This window comes from Coturnix japonica, chromosome 14 (assembly GCF_054131305.1).
Source record: "Coturnix japonica strain WE chromosome 14, WE-NBRP24, whole genome shotgun sequence".
Lineage (NCBI taxonomy): Eukaryota > Metazoa > Chordata > Aves > Galliformes > Phasianidae > Coturnix > Coturnix japonica.
The window spans coordinates 15,118,181-15,139,935 of NC_140676.1; the positions used below are offsets into that span (position 1 = coordinate 15,118,181).

The window sequence follows — 21,755 nt, forward strand, 5'->3', positions numbered from 1 at the left end:
ACATGTAAAACAAATGAGAGAGAGAAGTATGTGCAAGTTTGGAAAAGCGGTTTCCAGAAAATGGATTGGCTAGCAAACGGCTGGGCTGTGCTGAACAGACCTCTAGCATCTTACCGTAATAAATAAACTAAAAGTTACCTTCCATTGAATTATTTGCATGATGACATAGATTTACTTGGGGAAGGCATTAGATCCTCAGAGCAACACTGACCTTGCTTTTGTCTTGACCTTTAGTATTTGCAGAAAAATCTTTGTAGTGTGTACCAATGGCATGCCTTGTAATTCAGCTTACGTGTACCTTCTTGGTGTACACTAAAATAAATTGGTTTGCATTGAAAAGGTGAAGGCACCTTTTCAAGAGGCAAGGCATCCAATTATTAAAGTAAACTATTGTAATGCCAGCTTCTGTACCGATGATTCATTGGATGCTGAAATATCCTGATGCAGACTGCATTTTCTCTGACCTGGCCTACAGTTAGGAGCTGTTTGGCAATGCAGTTAAGGTTACTTAAAAGTCCACAGGAAGAAAAACAAAGAATCACCTTTCTAACCAGCCTCGCCAAGGAAAATTCATTGAATTTATTCTCCTGGCAGCATATTTGCCATCTTTGGTTGTTTGAATGCTGCAGGTCTTCTTTTATTGCCATGGACTTCTGTACAGACGTATAAGTTTTTTCTGTGACTTCCTGATGTTTCTAAGGGATTGTGTTTGGATAAGTGCTCCAAAAGAGATCTGAAAGTGAGGATTAAACCTTTCTGTGACTGCAGTCTGGATGTATGGAACACACACAGGTCATTTCTAGCAGCAAGCTTTAAGTCACTGAGTCATAGAATGGCTTGGGTTGGAAGGAACCTCAAGGATCATAAAGTTCCAACTCTGCTGCAGGCAAGGTTGCCAATTGCTAGATCAAGTGTGAAATCAAGTTGCCCAGGGCCCCCATCCAATCTCACTGTTTCTTGAGACGTATTGCTTTGCCCAGAAGAGTAACCAGACAATTTTGTAATCGCTGATGTAGATAGGAGGTGTTGTTCACTTCATAACCTTGCATGGAAAAATAAATATATATTGCAATTTATTTTTATGTTCCAACTGATTTGTTCATCTGAATGAGTTGAGTATTAAACTTTCCTATTAAATTAGGTTTTGTTTGAATTAAAAACAAAGAACAAGTTCCCCAAAGCCTTAGAGCAGAGGAATGCGAAGCCTAAAACCAACCCAAGTAACAAAGCTCACCTTCCCCAATCAGCCAAAACCTTGAAATAGTTCTATTTTTTTCTCATTCTTTCTTCTAAAAGGAAAACAGAGACCTTAATTCTGTTTTTCTGCAAAACTGAAGTGCACTGTGAAGGGAAGTGCACTGTGAAGGGAAGCCCAGAGAGGATTTTATTTGGCTGTTTACTACTCTGAGGTACTTCACAAAGAGAATTTAAGCCATAGAAAAGCAGCGTTATTGCAAAATAGTACTCTGTGAGAGACTGATTGCTTTATTTACGTTAACACCCAGGCTTGCACTACAAGCTTTTTGTCAAGTGACTAGATAATTTCAGGGCGCTTACCTTTATAAACTCGGATCTCATTTGTAGTGGACTTTTAATGTGAGTAATTTGGAAGCCTAGGTTGAATTGGATTACCTTAGGCTATTTTCTTTGGCAATGCATATCCCAAATCTAAAAGAGAAAAGGAAACTCATAGTTTCCTGAGTTGCTTCCTTTTCAGTGTGCTGGCAGAAAGCACTTCCAATCTCGGAATGAATGGACTGGGGATAAGAAAGTAACTTGTTTGTTTCCTGTGTTACAGACCTGGTTACTGAAAGCATCCTGTATGGTCAAGCAGTACATTTAGACAGCCCTATTTTCTATGAAATGAAGTATAATTCTGAGGTAAGGTTCTGTTTACTTTTTTTTTTTTTTTAATGCAGTATGACAGAGAATAATTACAGTAATTAAAAAGCTTTATTTGCTAACTGTGTATTTTGGTAATGTATGAAATACATGTATATACAGCTGTAAATGTATTTATTTGTGAGGAAAAATCAAGGTGAAAATCAAATGTGATGCATGAATGTTGAAGCTCCAAGTAAATATTGTGAATAACAGCCAGGAGACTAACCTGACCATTACATCTTCTGACTATTTTTAAACAGTTTCCAGGGAGACTGGAGGATAATACAAAATAAATGAGTTCTCTAAGCCTCAGAAAGAAGGGCTGTGCCTTTCACTGGTATGAGAACAAATAGCTGAGACGATGATTTGGTTTCATTTTAATATATGTAAGAGAAGTAACGGGGAAAAAAAAAAAGTAATATAATTTCTAGACTAAACAGATATATTATTTCTAGACTGAAATGCTATGGGAAGTGCAGGCTGAAGTGGTAAGCCTGGCTTCGAACAAAATGTTGTTAAATGTTACTCTAGTTTCTTGATTTGTTGGAGTAATTTTGACCTTGTGCACGTTATTGTTCTCAATGTGTCCTTGGCTTTCATTCCTCATTTGGAAATGGTGCCTTCAATACTGAAATTTTGCTAATGGAATTTTGTCCTGCTCTTCTCCATATTTGAAAAATATCTACAGTGAACTTTTAAAATGGCTTGTAAATAAAGCAGTGTTTGAGTTTATTAGCAACTATGTCTAAGGACAAGGATAAATGAAGTAAAATCATTAGAGTAAATAGTTGCTTAGGCTACTTACTTCATTTTATTATAACTCTTAAGAGAAGGCTAGTAATTCTACTTTGTTCTTGATATTTTTTAGTTTTAGTCAAGTATTTATGGGGAATTCTTATAGTAAGGACTGTCAAAAAGAACATTGTAACAGTTACTAGTTATGAATTATCACTAGGTTAGGTCCTCTTTTGTGAAGTCAGTGCTTTCCTCATTTCAGTGGTACTGTTATTAAATCCCTGTTATCAAATTTTTAATGAAACAGTGTGGCTAAAAATGTTAATTAGCTTTTGATTTAAGAAAGTATTTTTTTAAAAGTATCTCTTACATCAGTCAGGCTAATTATGTCTGGATGTGTAAGTGATTGAACTGCTTTGATGACTCCTTGCTAATCAGAAACAACTGATATTTTTGGGAGTATTCTCAGTACTGGGATTCTTAACTGTGAAAGGTGATTTTCCCCTGGAAATGTTTTCGGTTCATTCATGTTGGCCTGATTCATAAATGAATTGCTCAGAGTTCCTCTTCTCTGTCAATAATATGTCAGTGCTTCTGGATGTTGCATTTGTGAGGGAGTGGTAGGAGAACAAACTGCACTTGAATTCAGTGACCTCTTCACATGGGATCTAGCTTCACTGGTGGCTGTAAGTCCTGATTTAGTGTGTAAGATTAAGGTCCTTCTGAAGCTTTGTCCTGAACTAGTCAGGTAAAACATAAGTCTGCATCTAAAGCTTGTCCAGGCTATGTCCCTTGCAGTATATGTAAATCAATGAACAGTGTGTATAAAGAGTGGAAACTGAGCATCAGTGATTCTGTACAATTCTGAGCTAAAATAATATTTTGTTAATAGAAGGAAGCAACCTTTGTCACTGGTGGAATCGCTGCTGGAAAAGAGTTTGAGTAGTAAAAAACATTTCAAGTTATTTTTTGCATTCATGAGTTGAATTAAAGAAGATCAAAAGATAAAATCTCTGGAAATTCTCTTAATCAGGTTTTATGTTATGCGATTGTCATTGCGCAGATTGTATTCTTTAGAAGTTTTTTCAGGGTTTGTGATAGAAAATGTGTTTACTTGGATTTTACTGAAGGAATCTAATTTTTCCTGTCTTCCGTGATTCAGTGGTTTGCAAGAGGAAAGTAATGTAAGAGAAAATTGATCCCTACTTGGCTTTCTTCTGATTCTCACCTAAATAGCCATTAAGGAAGAAGTCTTTGGAGGGGTGTCTATGAGGTGGCCAAAGTGAAAGCTGTTTGAAGTTGATACCAAATGAAGCAAGTGGAGGCCCAAGGTAGAATCCTATGAGCTTCAGTAGGAAATAAGCAATAGCTGTAGTAGTGGATTGGTTTCCAGGTTGATTTCATGTTTGTTGCTGAAAATAATTGATGGAAACAGTGACAGTGATGGTTTATTTTTCCCCACTGTGCTTGGAAAATAACTTCGCTTTTTTTGCAGTAACCTTTTTATTGCCCTCTGGTCTTTTTGTGTGAAGAGTGGTGTCTTAAGTTTTCTAGATGGCTGAATCTAGTGTAGAATATTGGAATGAAACAGAAATGATGTGTAACAGTCAGCAGCTTCTCCAAGGTAACGTTGATTCAGTTGTGATCCTCTTTGATCTGTGAACTTCCCTGTTGAACTGCTTTCTCCATCAGTACTATTGTCCATGAGCTGACATAAGGGAGATCCTGGTAGGCTATTTTATTCTGGCTTAAGGAACTAAGTTTACTGGAAAGATGGTTTATGCAGAGTATGTACTTAGTAATCTTCATGAATAGTGGACTTTAGATGGCAGTCCTAGCTGCAGTTCAACACATCTTAATATGAATTTGTGCCCATGTCAAAAGCACTAGCCTATCTAATATATTTTCAGTTGTCTGTACAAGTGTTTTTACATAAGTTTCATACACATGTACTCATATAATTAAATATTTAAGTACAGAGTATCCATTCTTACATATAATACTCAGGTAACATATTTTTCATTTTAAGAATGAGAGGATAGTTATGAGGCATAAGATTAATCCAGTGTTCCATGTACATCTTGAGATAGGCCTTCCTAGGAAAAATATGTGAATTTGGGCTCAACCATCTGAAGAATCTGCTAATTTGACCATTAACTTTTAAGAAAGATCACTGCCAGGGTCTCTTTATAAGCACATTTGATGGAGGAACAGTTTTGACCTGAGATTAGCACATAGTTGACAGTGTATTAGACTAATTATAACCTACTTTACTTACACACTACTAAGCCCTACTAAAATTTCAACAATATTTTAAGTTCTTTTCCTTTTTATCCCTGCAGTAGGGAGATGCTTTGGAGTTCCATCCTGGTTTCTTCAGAGATATAGGCTGTCCTCAACCTTGAAACATTTTCCTAGATTTTCGTAGAGATTACACCATTCTGTAATGTTCTTGTCTCCTTTTCCATCAGTTGTGAGCTTTTGACCTTGGGAAATATTCTTATAGCTGGAAATAAACAAAGGCCAACTTCCTTGCTTGAACCAGTCACTGAAGAATGTTAGACTTCTGTATCTCTGCTTTTCTATTTTGTGGCTGCTTGATTTTTTTCATGATGCTAGTCTGTGAATTAAGGAAAAAAAAGGGGGGGAGGGAGGGGGAGACTGAATTCTACCAGGAAGGCTGTAACCGTGTCTGTTGCCTGGTTTGGGGGGGTGAATGAATGAATTCTCATAGATTTTAAGAATTCTTTCCTCATTGAATGAAGTAGGCAGACCATGTCCAGTTTTAACAGCTTTCATTGTCAGCATGCATCTTTTATTCTTTCGTGTGTAACAATTCTTCAGAGGTGTTTGAATCCTTACAAACATATTAGAGCTGAAATATAAAAGGATGGTATCTTGTTGGAGTATCACGTGGCCTTGTAAAGTCCAAAACTTATTACAGCTAGTTTTCAGCCTCTGTGGTAGCCTAAAACAGCAAAGTATAAAGATGGTGTTTTTCTCTGTAAGACTAGGAAAATCTTTTTCTGGTAATGTTTTAAATGTGTTTATGAATGCATGATTTTGACTAATAGATGGTGTGTCAGCTGTTGGATCTACTTGACTTGTCAAGATGAAATGGAAGTATCACCATTCTACATGGCTACTTTTGTTGGGAAGGATGTATGCTGGATTATCATTACTGCCTTCACAATATCTTATTGTGATTTTTTAACTGATTTTCTGTAAACTTTGTCTCCATGACCTGAACATTATTAAAAATAATATTTTATACAGAAATGGTGGTAATTGTTTATTGATTCATGTTGTGATTGCTCATGAGAAAAAAATGCCCGAATATTATTACAGGAAATGAAATCTAGAGCATTTCAATGGTAGAAACATAAGTGAATTATTAATAAGTTAGGTTCAGGTAGCAATTGGCTTAATTCTGAATTTTCCAAAATATTGTGAGGCAGAAAAATGTATTTTTAAAGATCCAGTTGGTGAAATTAGCAGCGTAACTGCCATACTCTGTACTGTCTTCCTTCAGGTTTTTCTGAGTTCTTACTTAATTATGTGGTACACTAATTACTTGATAGCACTTACAGAATGTTATTTGGATGAATTGTGTTTGCTGTTTTTTGTGTTTTTTTTTTCTCTGCCTCACTTCCTGTTTTAGTGATCTATTCAAAATGTATTAACTGACTGTTGGGAGAAATAGATCAAAATTTACTGAAAGCAACTTCAGTGCCTCTTAAGTGCAGCGTGTCAGATTTGTGAGAATAAAGAACTATTCCATATAAAGCCCATTACAGGATTCCGTTCTGATTTTCTGTTTAGCACGGCTGCTTCTGAAGGCAAATTGTGCCCTCATTCCACTTGAAAAAGGATGAAGAAATGTGGAATAATATTTAGACCAAATTAGTCGAATCTAGTTGGTCACATCCTAGCTGTGTCACTTAGTGACTATATTAACAAATCGGTTTATCTCATTCTACTTTGGGGAAAATGTCAAGAAGCGGCAGACATAGCTGGAATTTTGACTTTGAATAAATGCAACAAAACATTGAATTGAGTATTTTGAAAACCACAACCAGACATGAAGGCTTAAAAACTGTTCTTCAGGATTTCATAGCATTTCATCATGTGAAAATGGAGTGAATATGCAGAATTCTGCAAGCCTGTGTTTAGCTGCCTGTTTGGTAGTTCAATTTCTTACCATTGTCAGTGTGATTTAGAATATGTGGATGAAACGCTTGAAACAATTAAATCTTCTCCTGTGGAAAATCAGCTTGGTATTGCTTTAATTCTTCCATAGAGAAAGAAATAGTCATTATCTTAATTTATTCTATCCTTTTAAATTCATGTATGTGCTTTTAAATTCCCAGAAATATATTCAAAATTAAGTCTGTGTCTGACTTCAAACAAGTTGTAGCTCTTGTTATGAATCTCAATGTACGCCTCAAGCTGACTTTTTTTTTTCCCCAACTTTAAAAATAAGTGCATACATCTTTATCTCAGTACTGTGTAAGTTATACTCTTGGCATCTGTGAATATCTTCATTGCTGTCCTATCTAATGGGGCTTAAAAGGCTTCATGCCTAAAGAGGAAGCGATGCATTTAGTGAGGAGCCTCGCAAAGGGATGCTACTTCACCTCTTCTGACTTGTACAAAACTCTTCTATTTCAGCTTTCTTCTGTGCTGCTCTTGCCAAATAGGAACAAAAGCCCAGAGGGCCTTTTAAAAGAGTTTAGATGTTGACAGCTGTGTCAGAAGCTTCTACTCATGAGACTGATGACTTCGACATTAGAGCTTGTTTTGGTCAAACTCTTACCTTCTGTTATCCAAAAGCAATTTTGGATGGTTCCCAACAGTGGTACTCTTTTCACAATACCTTGTAATGTACATTTTATTTTGAAGGTACATTGATATAAGTTTGCAGATTTGTCTTTTGACTTGAAAAGCAAACTGCAGTTGAATTGATAATGGAATCTCTGAATTAGATTCAAGTATTTTGGTCTCTTACATAATTTTGCTTGAAGGGACTTACTTGTACTAGGCAAAATAGACGATGCTCCTGTATGACTGTGAACTGAAAAAGGCATGCTTAGTGCCTGCTAATAATTAAAGGCTACTTTTACTGTACCTTCCTAATCTTGCCTTCGTTTACCTTTGGCTTACTGTTTTTCAAGTTACCTGTCTTTATGACTTAGGATTGCACACTGTTGTGAATTTGCTTAGGTTCGTGAAGGATTTAAATGCAAGCTTGCTTATCAGAACATGTGGTGTGTGTGTGTACATAGGCCTTGTGGTTAAGTGGGTCTTTTTCTTAGGAGAGGGGATGTGTGAGAGGTCTTACATTTAATTGTCAATATACGTTTTACAAGCACAGAATAAAGAATGTTCTGTGGAATAGCACCAAGTGACTTTTATGTTGACTGATGGAAGTAAGACTCGTAGTTATTTTGTTTGCTTACTTAAAGGCTTCTGACTAGCCTCCCCAGACAGCGCACAGTGCCTGAGATTTTTGTCTGCTTTTTGATCATTTCTGAAGTTGATACCTTTGTACTCATAGAACAAAAGTTAATGTTTACTGTTGTCCCTCTCATCTTTAATCTAATTTGAAGAGAACTGGGACTATTTTGTTTCTGGCTGCCAGAATAGTGTGTACTGCCCCCTTCTAAATTCACCAGTGAAACACTAATTGGAGTTAGAATTTATACACACGTAAGTTATTTGGGTGTAAGTGATAATTCTTCCTGAAGCATCTCTCTACAATGTTCTCAGGGGATTGGCAAGGCACAGCCACCATGTATCAGTCAGGCACTATACAGCAACCTTGCAGAGAATCTGCCCAGTATACGAATAAAATTAATAGCACTTTTGAGAGCAGTTTGGAGGAGTGCAGGATAAGTGCGAAAGATGACAACAAATAGCATTGACCAAACTGCTTAAAGGTACTATTGAGTTTTGTAAATTCTGATGCCTGCACATCCATCTTTCTTCCTGCCCCATGGGCCCGTCAGTTGTGCAAGATGGCATTTTGTTTTACATTTATAATTTTAGATATACGACATGTAGTTAATATTACAACAGGGTTTGTGGCTTTAGGTAATTTTTGCTTAAGATCTTAACAGGTACCAGCCCACTGAAGAAATGTTTGGTATGCTGCAGTAGAATTAGATGTTCAGCTATTAAACAGTTGAAAAGGTAACATGTCCTGTTTTTTTCTGGTGCCTTGTGCCAGCAGGGCAGTGATGAGGGTACTAAGATCAATGCAGAGCTTCTAACCCACTAGATTTTCTTAGACAGTTACTCTAGTATAAAAATGTGTACCTTTGTCTGTTGTAATATGTATAAATGTAGGCTTTTAGATTGTGAGTCTCGTGACCTAGATATGTGCTTGCTCAAGCTTAAAAATGAACGTATTAAGGGACATCTACAGGAAGACAGGTCTCTGCAAAACCATGGCAGAGCTTTGTTTTTCACCAACAGCACCGATAGTGGCAGCTTTGCTGATGGGAGTAGTTCATATTTGATGTGTCAGCGTTAGCTGTTCCACATTTGCCTATTGAAGAAATGCAGCTATTTTGACTTGCACTTTACTTAAAACATTCCATTAGCAGGGGTGGGAAGTGGAAAGCAAAGGAGTGTTCTTTTTGTCATAACATTAACCAGAAATAGTATTAAACTAAGAAAATACATTTATTTTCTGTATTATGATTACTTAGCAGCATAGCTCAAAATATATCTATTTCCTCAGCTGCCATACATCCCAGACACTGGGGTAGGGATGATACAAATGAAGCGAGGCAGTCGTGTGGATGCTCAGGGAGATCAGTGTTTGCCAAGTGGTTACCCCGTAAATCTTAATTTCTTGTAAATCTCTCATTTATCTCATAAGCCATCATAATTCTTTTGTTTTATTATATGCTTTTAGCTTGATGATGGTTGATTTTTACTTGAATTATGTGATGCAAACTTTTGTTCTTACCAGTATTCAGAGGCACAGCCTTTTATCCTGGGTTACGTGTCTCTTGAGAGTCCTTGTAAAATGCTTTTTGAGATAATTACACTTCCCCTTCTGTTTCTTCGCACAGCAGCTGATGGGGTAGTCTTAATGCCAGTGCCACCTTCCCAGTCTAGCACAGCTGGTCAGTCACTCAGTTGCCTTTTAGCTTCTCAGGGAATGTGCTGTGGAATTTGTATATTTGTTACACCAGGAGGGAAAAGCATTTCAAATTTCCAGTAGAAGAAGAGAGTGGGTATGTTCTGACACTGACTTTGTTCTTATTAATTTGGAGGCATTTCAAGGGGACTTAATGGCTGTATTTGTTTTTGTTTGACTTGGTGCCTTGTGACTTGCTATCCATCATTACCTTTATGTTTTCTGGCTTATTTTCTATCAAATCAGTAAATCAGTAGAAAAACATTTTAGGAACTTGCTTCAGGGAAGAAGCTTCTAGGAAAGATAAAGTAGCATTTGCTGAAAATTCAGTTTAAGCTGTGCAAATGGAAGCACGGGTCCCTGCTGCAAGTCTTATCCTCCCGAGTCAGTGACTTGCTGGTCTCTTTGTGGTCTAAATGAGACCAAATGAGGGTGATTATCCTTTGACCACTTGGTGCTCCCGTTCCTGTGCTGAAGATGACTAGTACATTGGATTCTCTGTCAAGTTGTGTTAGGTAATCACTCCATAACCCAGTTCTGTCAAAACTAAGGAAATGGTTATTCTTAAATATGATGGCCAACATAGGAAAAAAAAGTGTCAGAATTGGGTGAGTGTGATTGTGCAAACAGAAATGTTGGCAGCAGTTAACTTCTGGAGCTGGAACGTAGCAGGCTGTCTAACTGTAGCAGTTAGCCAGTGCTGAACTGCAGCTGGAATGGCAGGCATCTGCACAACCTGATATTACTGCTCTCCGAAGGAATTTAACATTGCCTCAGTTGTAGATCTTTTCAGTGTTTAGCAATGTATTTGTTGTTACACTTGAAACAGGTTTGCTTGTTGTCATGGTCTATCCAAGCTATCTCTGTGGGCATGAGGACACAATTCAGCCACTAGTTACACTTGTTTTGTCAGGATTTCCCAGAGCACAGGATCTGTGAGTACTCAGCTCCAGGTTTTGATGTTCACACTCCAAATGCATACTGTTAGTACTGGGTTCTCTCTATGAGTTTGGAGCTTATATTACCTATCCCAATCCTGTCAGGTTTCTAACTTAATATTTCTGTCTCCAGCCTTGCAAACACAGGTCAGTCACAGTTTGATTTAGCAATTACCTGTTCCATTGTTTGCAGGGCCTTAGACGTAATACAAGGCCAAACGTTTCTTCCTAAATCTTTTGAATACAAGGAATCCTGTAGGGTTTTTTGGTCCACTCTTCTGGAAAATGAGTAGTATTGGAGAGGAAAAAGAGAGTCCATTACCTGCACAGAGAAATGTTTGAATGTGGTGTGAATCAGTGTACAGAAGATAAAGGGAATATGGAAGGGGGACGGGGGGGAGGTTTTTTGTGTTTTGTTTTTTTTCCTGGGTTGTTTTGTTTTTGTTTTTTCTTGTGTGAAAAAGCAGCTCTCCTGTTTGTTACCCAGAAGATGGAAACTGTCTCAGCTCCTGCTGAAAACCAGGTGGGGATGTTTAGAGCTTGAGGGTAATCTGAAGGTGACAGATGAAAACCTGCCTCTGATTTTTGAGAACACAGTGCTGGAAGAAGCCAATAGCTCACAGGTCCCTTCATAACTCTTTTCAGGATGAAGTGTCTTTTGGGATGTCCAAAAACAGGAGCATTGAGTTTGAAGGAGACCAGGCTGTCAATACATTTTGGTCCTTCCTTTAAGGAACAGTATTTGAACAAGATGTCAGCTCAGGGCTCTTTATCAGGCACTCTTAGATTTGGAAAGTGCTTTACTTTCACATTTCTCTCATTCAGCAATAAAGGGCTTTAGATCTGTACAGTTCTTGGAGGTAGTTTCGGAAAGTCCAGTGGTGGGAGTGTCGTTTGGAGTGTCATGACTGCAAGGGATGATGCTTGAGACAAAACCCAGACCATCTATAAAATGAAACAGGACAAAAAGCATCTGTAGCTTCCTGTTTCTGTAGACAAATGCTGTCAAATTCAGTGATGTTTCTAAAATAGAACTCAAATGAAAAATAACTTCTTGAAACTTTCAGTAGCTGCGCAATGGGATAAAAAAATCTAGCAGAGTTATTTACTAGAGACTGGAAGAGAACACACAGTGTTACATATTTGTGAATCTCCCTTTGCTTATGTTATTGCTCTAAGATATTAGTTGCCAGTTAATCTAACATACTAACAAGAGTGTGTGCTGAGAGAAGTAATTTTCATCATTAGGGGAAACCTTTAGGAATGGATACACACCTTTTCTGAAAATGAATTTCCAGTATGCCAAGAGTAATATCTGTGTGGGGGGGACTGTTTGTAGCTTGATGATTCTAGTAGGACTGTATGTAGGAATGTATTGGAGAACATATTCCAATAAACTCATTTCATTCTAGTTTCATTTTCAGTAGGGAACTGCAAGTGATTTGACACCATGGTCGCCCTTTCCTTGAAGATCTGTGTCCGCCAGTGCAATGTTGTGAAGACGATGCAGTTTGAACCATCCACTGCAGTGTATGATGCCTGTAGAGTTATTCGTGAACGAGTGCCAGAGGCTCAAATGGGGCAAGGTGAGTTCTTTATACATGTTTGTAGTTCAGTTGCAAACTAAAACACCTTTCTGAAATTGAAATGGATAGACATAATATATTCTTTCCTCTTCATTGTAGCTGTTAAAATGTTTCTTTCCCTGTTAGCAGAACTCACAGTTGTACAGTACAGGCTGATCAAACTTGTACCTGCACAACAGAAAGTGTTATCCTGTAGTCTGACTGACAGGATATGACTACTACTATGTACACATTTTACTTCTCCAACAAGAATGCACACTGAGATGATGACTGTGATATTCACATGCAAGCTGCATAAACACTGCTATTTCATTACTGAGGTGCATTCCCCCAAAATGAAAATTAGAGCAGTTTATGCTTCCTTGGTAATTCTGTGCTTTGCATAAAGCACTTTGTCTGCTTATAAAGGTCATAAGCTATTTATAGGCACAGATCCTAAAATTTCATATAACTGGTTCTGTGCTGAATTTGTCTGTAAACATCTCTGTATGGATCACTTGGCTTTTCAGTGGGGTTTTTAATTAAGGTCTGTAGGAAAAATTCTTCTTATCAAACTGGGCTCTTCCTTCAAAACTTGGTATCTTTCAGTTACACTTTAATTAATCTCTGGAATAAGTATGAATTATTGTTATGCACCTCACTTACGATGAGACGTTGTCCGAAAACTGTGGTTATATTTACCTGCTCTATTCTGATATCAGCTGGTAATCTAAATATTTTCTCAAGGACCAAAAAATATATCTTTCTAAGTTCATTAAGAATGTGAGGTAAATATAATTAGTGTAATTATGGAACTGAATAGCCTTAACTGAAACCACACTTGTAATATGAGGTTTGATGCTTTTCAATAATCTGTCTCTTCTGTTCCGCAGCCTCTGACTATGGATTGTTCTTGTCGGATGAAGATCCTCGTAAAGGTATATGGCTGGAAGCTGGAAGAACACTGGATTATTACATGCTGAGAAATGGGGTATGTTACAAGTCTGTTGTTTCTTTGATCAATGTGTTTTTAGAAAGTTTGTTTCCCAACTTAGCAAGAAAAATGTTTAGTGTTGAGAGGAACAGAGACTGATGCACTGAGTGTGCACAAAAGATTAAAAGAAATCATACTTTAAATATCTGCTCTACTGGGTTGCTTTTTGTTGTGGCTTCCATATACTTAGAAACAATATTGTTTACTTCCTAGGATGTACTGGAGTACAAAAAGAAACAGAGACCTCAGAAAATACGTATGTTGGATGGTTCAGTGAAGACAGTCATGGTGGATGATTCCAAAACTGTTGGTGAATTGCTTGTTACCATTTGCAGCAGGATAGGTAAGATTCTGGAACCTACATATTCAATAAGTTCTTTTTATTTGCTGTATTGACATCTTAAATACTACATATAAATTGGCACATGTTCAAAAACTACATAAATTTGTTATCAGTTAACATTTACCAAATATTTTTCAAAGCTGTTGTCCAGTTTTTCTTGTGGTAGTCAGTTAAGAATTAGTGGTGTTCTTAAACTGCAGTGTTTAGTATTTGAAGACATGGGGCTTTGTAGCAGCGCAGTTATGTGCAACTTCTTAAGCAGGCTTACCTCCAGGTAGTAGAAAAATAGGACTAAATTAGTACTCAACATTAATATCATAGAAATTGTTAATCCTGAAATATTCTTAAGGTTAGGGCAATATATTATAACTCATGTGATCACAGTACTGTAATACTTGCATAACTGCATATGGAAACTATCCAGAGAAGGAGCTGGACTAAAATGTGTTCTATTGGTTATAGTCTGCTCTTACATTTACCTAAATAGTCATTTTGATAAACTTATTCAGAGCTAACTATAAATATGCTTTCAATATAGAATAGCTTGAATCATGTTAAATCCTTGCATAATTCTCATTTTGAATTAGTTGTCTTAAATTGATTGGGAATAATTTGTCTGCAAAGAGAATTAAGCTAAATCTAAATGTATCTATTTATAATGTTCCCATGCTAAATTCCAGTGTATGCAATTAAAGAAGTTTGCGTAATTTTCACAGTGTGTTCAAATAGGCAGGTGTTAAGCATAAATGTGCTTTACTAAGCAGGGTAGAAAGATGAGTAGAACATAAATCAGAGCAACGTATCTTGTAGGATGAATGCTGTGGCCTGGTTTTTCAATTCATTTTCATGTAAAAATCACAGGACAAGTAAAGAGTTCTAAAAATCTTTAATAAGAAAAGAAGAAAAAAAAAATCTTTATTCCTCAGCCCGCTCTCCCAGCTTCTACACATTGTTGGCAAGCTGAAATTACCCAATTCTCAGGAAACAATGGGAGGCATCCAATGAAAGGAATTTTGCCACAGTGCATCTCCCTTCTGGAATTTACTGCTGCTTTACCTTCTTATCATGTTCTTAATCTGGTGGTTTCTCACAGTAGATAACAAACAGAAGTGACTATCTGTCAGAAATTGACAAATGCAACATACAAAGAAATAATGTACAATGCCAGATGTTGAAGAACTGTCAGCGTAGGAGTTGTAGGTTATTTTTGGGATCCCTTTCCCCATACCCTGGGTGCTCTGATTTGCATTTCATATGTAGTGTCTTCATTATACTTGAAATGAACTACCAGTGTTTTGATGTATGGAAAATCATTTTATCTATTATCTAATATTTATTTATTCTAAAATGTATTGAATTCTTGTTACAAACACTGGGTTTATTTATAATTCCAGGAATAACAAATTATGAGGAATATTCTTTAATCCAGGAGAGCATTGAAGAAAAGAAAGAAGAGAGTACAGGAACACTTAAGAAAGATAGAACGTTGTTGCGTGATGAAAGAAAAATGGAAAAATTGAAGGCAAAGCTTCATACAGATGATGATTGTGAGTAGTGTGTTCCAGATGATTTTTGCACTAGTGTTTTTCCATGGGATATGACAAGAATTGAATACAGGAATGCAACTGAAGCTTTTTCAGTCTGATGCAGTTTGATCCCTGTTTGTATTGCATCTGTTCATATATGGTGTCTTCTACTACTGTATACTTTTAAACAGAGAAATTCTTGCCTCTAGCTATGAAAGTACCCGTGACTTTTGGGGTATTTGTTACTTTTTGGTTGTGGAGTTACAATGTAGTTGGGAAAGGAATATTTCTATTTTCATATTGACCTTTTTCACACATTCATTCAAGTAGGATATTTAACTATTGATGCCTACCAAAAGCCATATTAAGGTTGTTAAGTCTTTGAAAGTAAACATGTTAAATGTAAATAGAGTTAGGACTGAGACAATATTTGACTTGTTTTATATGCAAGGTGATGAGAACCTCTTTGTTTTAACATCAGGGTACTGAGATTAACTTCTATTGGGAGGGAGATATTTCAAAATGTATTCAAGGAAAAGGAAAGTGAGCTGTTGTAAACTCTCATTTCTCAGCATGCTGTTCTTTTATTAAATTCTTATTTGTAGCAACCATCACCACTGACTAGAAACATAAATGAAAGCAATATTTTATTTGCTGGATACCCCCTCCAGTGGAAAGGGCAGTTTTCACATTATATTCACAATAGCTATCAACACTGGCAATAGGGCATATTAAAGAGCATGTGTGTCTGATTCTGTTGCAGTAAATTGGCTGGATCATAGCCGAACATTTAGAGAGCAAGGAGTCGATGAAAACGAAACACTGCTGTTGAGACGGAAGTTCTTCTATTCAGACCAGAATGTAGATTCGAGAGATCCTGTTCAACTGAATTTGCTTTATGTTCAGGTACAGTATGTGAACCAGAGGCTCTAGCTGTGTGGGATGTGCTTTCTCCTTAAAACATTCAGTAATGCCTTGTCTTTAGATCAGTCTTTTAAGTTAATGGGCACAGGTCTTCAAATTCTTTGTAGCAACATCATTGCAAACTCACAGTCAGCTTTCTGCCTTTTTACCTCTTTTCTCTTTCTGCCTGATCAAAGAGAGAGCATCTCCCTTGTGCTCTTTTCAGTCTGCAACTTGTTGAAGAAGTTTAAACCTTAGCAAAGTTAGGTGGTGTTTTTTTTTTGCAGAAGATAGTTTCTAGCTACACACTCCAGTGTAGTTGGCTACAATGCAGTTGGAATCAGTAACATTTTAAACATTTTGTTCTGGTTTATTTTGTTTTTTTTTTTAATAAATCAATAGTTTTATTTAATGCTTAATTGGATGTTCAGATGTTATGCTTGCAACCGATTCAAGTGAGATTGCTCTAAATTACATTTTAAAACTCTGAAGCAAGTTGTAAAAATGACATTGCTTACAAGTCTGCACAAAATTTTCAAGAATTTTAGAGGATTATCACTCTGAGCTGTTCTCTTGCTCTTTAGATACTTCTTTCAGTACTATGAGTATCTATGAGAGTGTTCATAGTTACTGTCTTGTCATTGTTTTCTGTACGGATAGATGAGCATTCTATTCCAGAGCTATAAAATCCATTATCTTCTATGACCACAAAATGTAAATAAAAGGGAGTAAAATGATGTTCACATTCACCTCTTGGTGTTTGTTCTTTTAATTGTGAATTATGCAGATCATTTTCCCCGCTATTAAAGGTTGGTAAGATAAGAGCTTTTAAGCTGTGTACGTATGCATACCCACACATATATATGCACACACATTTATATACATACGCATAAGTGTGTATACGTATTTAAGTTGTGTTTTGTATATACATTTTGTAGGAAATGTATGTCAGTCCACTACTTGATGAAAGATTTTACAGTCATTATTTCAGGATGTCTCTCTTGATATTAACCAGAAAAGGATCTAGCCATTTGTTTATTATTTCATTGTGGATATGTTTATGACCAATATAATGAAGACATTCAGACAGAAAACTGTGTTGCTGGATTCTTGGCCTGTGCTTAAATTTTTAAGGAATTTCAGAGATGGAATAATGACCTTGAGTGTCCTTGATATGTCTTTCTTTACCTCATACAGGCTCGTGATGACATTCTGAATGGTTCCCATCCTGTCTCCTTTGAGAAGGCCTGTGAGTTTGGAGGCTTTCAAGCACAGATCCAGTTTGGACCTCACGTAGAACACAAACACAAACCTGGATTTTTAGAGTAAACACTTCTGTTAACTTATAAATTTGGGTGACCTGAAGTGTAACTATTGTTAGGTTGTCACAACTTAACTGTGTTCCAGTATGGCATGCAGAGGCAGCCAGATCCCATGTATTTTTTGTGGTAGGAGCCTTATTGCATAAATCAGTACTCAGTCTGCTGAGGGGACCTTTGGCTGTGACTGATTAGGCATTACAGGGTGCCAGCTTTTCCCAGAATGCCAGTTAGCTGTGTATCTGGTTTTCCCAGTCACTTGGTGATGATGACTGTGGAAGCCCTTCCTACTTCCTTGAAAAGCCAAAATTCATGTTATTTGCTAGACTCTGTCCTGTTCATGCAATCCCATCCTCATGTCATGTATGTTAGTCATGTAAGCTCCTTGCATCAGAAGTGTTTTGAACTTCAGTGCAGCTCAAGAGCTACAAGTTGACCTTCTGGGATTTGATTTAAGAGTACTGAAACTTTTATTATTCCAGAGCTAGTGAGAACTAAAATTTTATTCTTGTTTGGAAGCTCTTTTCTACCTGCATTTGGTAATGCAATTTGTGAAGGTAGAGATATATCAATGAATATCACAGATTTTTATCTGATAGGAGAGCACTTATATCCTTACATCCTATCTAAATCTACCTTCTTTGAGCTTGAAACTGTTTCCCCTTGTTCTGTTACAACAGAACCTGCTGAAGAGTGTCCTCTGTTTTCCTGTAGCTGCCTTTTAGATACCGAAAGGCCACTGTCAGGTAACAGGTTACTGTCAGCTGTTCTTCTCCAGGCTGAACAGCTGCACCAATATTAGCCTGTCCTTGCAGGGGCGATGTTCCATCCCTTGGATCAGTGTTGTGTCCCTCCTCTGGATGCACTCCAGTAGGTCTCTGTCTCTCCTGTACTGAGAACTCTACATCTGGATGCAGTACTCCAGGTGAGGTCTCACTAGAGCAAAGTAGAAGGGGCAGGATCACCTCCCAACCTGCTGGCCACGCTTCTTTTGATGCAGCTCAGGATGTTTGTCTTTCTGGACTGCAAGGGCACACTGCTGGCTCATGTCCAGCTTCCCACCGAACAGTACACCAGAGTCCTTTTTGGGCAGGGCTTTGCTTGATCTTTTCATCCCCTAGCTAGTATTGGTAGTAGAGATTGCCTGTTACTCATCTCATGACATCATATGAATGGAGATCTGGCATTGTACTCTTTGTTTCAGTCTTGGCCAGGAGGTTTGGCTTATAGGTCATCCGTCCTTTAACCTTTGTTGTGATGTCCTGCTGTTTTCAGTTGCTCATTTTCTTATTGGTTTCTCTGTAGAGGAACTAACTGAAGATGGGATTCTGAGGAAAGAGGTTTGAGAAGCTAAAAGTAAGGTATTTATTGAGCAATTATTGAAGCCTTGTCTTCAAGTAATGCTCAGATGCCTCAAAACAATGGATGCATACTTGCTTTCTGTCCTGTTTGACTGTCAAGTGCTCAGTGCTGAATATTTGTTAGCCTAAATGAGGGATTTACTGTACTTCAGTGAATCATTTCAAAATGATGGCTTGATTTGTAACATGCAATACTACAACCTTATTTGTTTCTAACTGTTCACTACTGGAGGATTTCTCTGAGGCAGCAGTTCAGTTGCACAAGCAAACCACATGAACAAACATCCTTCATTTCCAATTAATAACTAGCTCCTTTGTACCATCTCTTTACTACCAACTGGCTGGTGAGCCTTTCCTGATAGGGCTGCTAATGTCCCTAAGAGTGATGGAGATCCACTGTGATTACATTAATGTACTTTTGGTTGTTACTCCCTAGAACTGTGATCAGTTGTGCAACATTCTTCCTCTGGGGTTTGTCCGTTGTCTGCTTTTTCTTTCCTTCTCCATCCTCTCAATCCAGGAGTTCTTGTGCAGCAAACTATTACAGTGTTATCTCATGACAAGCTACTGTGTCATGTTAATGATTTCAAGAGTTGGGTGTTCCTAGCTCTAGTTGGTTTTGATTTTTAAAGAAATAATTCCCCACACACATTTTCCAAACTGCTGTGCAGTAGTTGACTATTACCTGGGGCAGTCCCAGGTATTTATACAAACTGGGGGAAGATCTCCGCAGGGTTGCTCTCAAGGAGAAGGACTTGGGGATCATGGTACAGAAGCTGGACATGAGCTAGCGGTGTGTGCTTGCAGCCCAGAAGGCCAGCTATGTTCTGGGCTGCATTAAAAAAAAGGGGGTGGCCAGCAGGGAGGAGGGAGGTGATTGTCCCCCTCTGCTCAGCTCTTGTGAGGCCCCATCTGGAGTACTGTGTCCAGGCCTGGGGTCTCCAGCACAAGAAAGATGTGGAACTCTTTGAATGACTCCACACTGAGATGATCAGAGGGCTGGAGCACCTCTCCTGTGAGGAAAGATTGAGAGAACTGGGCTTGTTTAGCTCGGAGAAGGCTCATAGCAGCTGTCCAGTACTTGAAGGGAGCATATAGAAATGAGAGGGAGCAGCTGTTTACAAAGGTGGATAGTGACAAGACAAGGGGGAATGGTTTTAAGCTGAGATGGCAGAGGTTTAGGCTGGATATTAGGAGGAAGTTTTTCAGCCATAGGTTGGTGAGGCACTGGAACAGGTTGCCCAAGGAGGCTGTGGATGCCCCATCCCTGCAGGCATTCAAGGCCAGGCTGGATGTAGTTCTGGGCAGCCTGGGCTGGTGGCTGGTGACCCTGCACACAGCAGGGGTTGGAATGAGATGAGCACTGTGGTTCTTTTCAACTCAGGCTGTTCTGTGATTCTATGATTATTTCCATCTTCTAAGCATTCTTCTGTCTTTTTAGTTTAAAGATAATTTTTTAAGGTTCTGTGTCAAAACTGTATTATGCTTAAACGAAGCTTTTGGTTAGATTATATTTGTGCTTGGTAAACAATTCTAAGTGGTTTAAATTTCGTCACAGAATGAAATGTTATGCAGAAAATATAGTAATTTATTATGTTAATATAATTGAAAAATGTGTAAGTAACTGAACTGCATGTTAAGAAAAGAGAACATAATGGCAGTGGAGATGACCTACAACTGGAATTAAAAGTCTTATAACCTTGTTATTCTCTGCAGGAAATTTTCTCTACTTATTGTTTTATTTTCATGTAAATGAGTTCTGTCTGTAATAGGATTGAGCCTTGTAAGCCACCAAACGTAGCTTCTCACTATGGTATAATTATTTTCATAAAATTACATGCTTCTCAGTAATTCTTGTTGCACTTCTGCCTTCTGTGGAGAAGCCTGTTCCAGTGCCGTAAGCCCCTTGCCTTCTGACTTCAAGTGCATGTGTTTGGTTTTACTTTGTATGCATTTGGTTGCACTTAGTCTTTATGAGAGCCCTTCTGTGAAATCTCGTTCTTCTGTTTTGAGTCTAATCAAGCTAAGCTCTCCTGTCTTGTTAGGAGCAAGATACATAAATAGTGTAGATCAATGCTGACTTTTATTAAAAATGTTTCTTATCATTTCAGAAAACAGTTGTTGGCTTTTTTTCAAAAAGGCTGAGAGCTTTTGAATTTCACCTCCCTGTTTCCTAGCTGAGTATTGATTCGTTTCAAAGAGGAAGTAGCCGTGTTTTATGTAAACTGTGCTGTAGGTGCATGTGTGAAATACAGCTAATTGTCCGCTCGTTCACTGCTGGCACCTGAACATGTGTCCAGGTTCCCTTAAGGAAGGTTTGTTTGCTCATGCAGAAAACAGCACATAGCAGAAAAGTGCTAGTATATTTTAGTATTATTTCAAGTCTTTCTTTCGTTGATCAAGTTTACATTATATTTATGTGCAAAAATCCTTTATCCTTTTCTTGTCACTAATAAATGATTTTGGCACAGATGAAAATTATTGCCTGCATTTTATTAACCCTTTGATATTGGTTGTTAGAATTTCCTTGAAGTTCAAATCAAAGGAAACTGTGAAAGCTCTTAAGCTACCAAATTCCTAAAAGCCCTTTTTCATGCCCTTCCTTCTAGCAGTTGAAGTTCTATGTTGCATCTAGAAGCACCCTATGTTTAAATTTGATAAGAGAAGAACTATTGAAGTAGTCATATTGTTCATATGTACATAAGAAAAAAGGATCAGCTAAAACTTGCACACCTCTGCTTTTATTTCGAAGCATGCTTGGTGACTGCTAAATTAATCCACCCTATTTTACTGCCTAAGCTGACTTGTTCAAGATTACTGGGTATGTCTTTATGGTAATGAAGGACGATAGGCTGGCATTTATCACAGAATCATAGAATCTTTAGATTTGGAAGGGACCATTGAAGGCCGTCGAGTCCAGCTCCCCTGCAATGAACAGGGTTACCAGAGCTAGATCAGGATGCCCAGGGCCCTATCCAGCCTTGCCTTGAAAGTCTCTGGGGATGGGACATCAATCACAACACTGGGTAACCTGTTC

The 21,755-nt window shown here is 37.7% G+C and overlaps 1 protein-coding gene across 11 annotated transcripts in view; it reads left to right on the plus strand.

Annotated features, from left to right (window-relative positions):
- The window catches only part of TLN2 (talin 2), a 175,478-nt gene that overhangs the window by 35,778 nt on the left and 117,945 nt on the right, over positions 1 to 21,755 (plus strand). For 4 of the 11 annotated variants that reach the window (XM_085515765.1, XM_085515763.1, XM_085515771.1 and 1 more), the window contains exons 2-8: positions 1,799 to 1,881; positions 12,120 to 12,293; positions 13,166 to 13,263; positions 13,480 to 13,609; positions 15,004 to 15,156; positions 15,899 to 16,041; positions 17,236 to 17,363. In XM_085515765.1, coding sequence (XP_085371891.1) covers positions 12,158 to 12,293; positions 13,166 to 13,263; positions 13,480 to 13,609; positions 15,004 to 15,156; positions 15,899 to 16,041; positions 17,236 to 17,363 — 788 coding nt within the window. In that variant the 5' untranslated portion in view covers positions 1,799 to 1,881; positions 12,120 to 12,157. The remainder of the gene's footprint in view (positions 1 to 1,798; positions 1,882 to 12,119; positions 12,294 to 13,165; positions 13,264 to 13,479; positions 13,610 to 15,003; positions 15,157 to 15,898; positions 16,042 to 17,235; positions 17,364 to 21,755) is intronic. The other 7 variants (XM_085515766.1, XM_085515764.1, XM_015872272.3 and 4 more) reach the window with 4 other exon arrangements.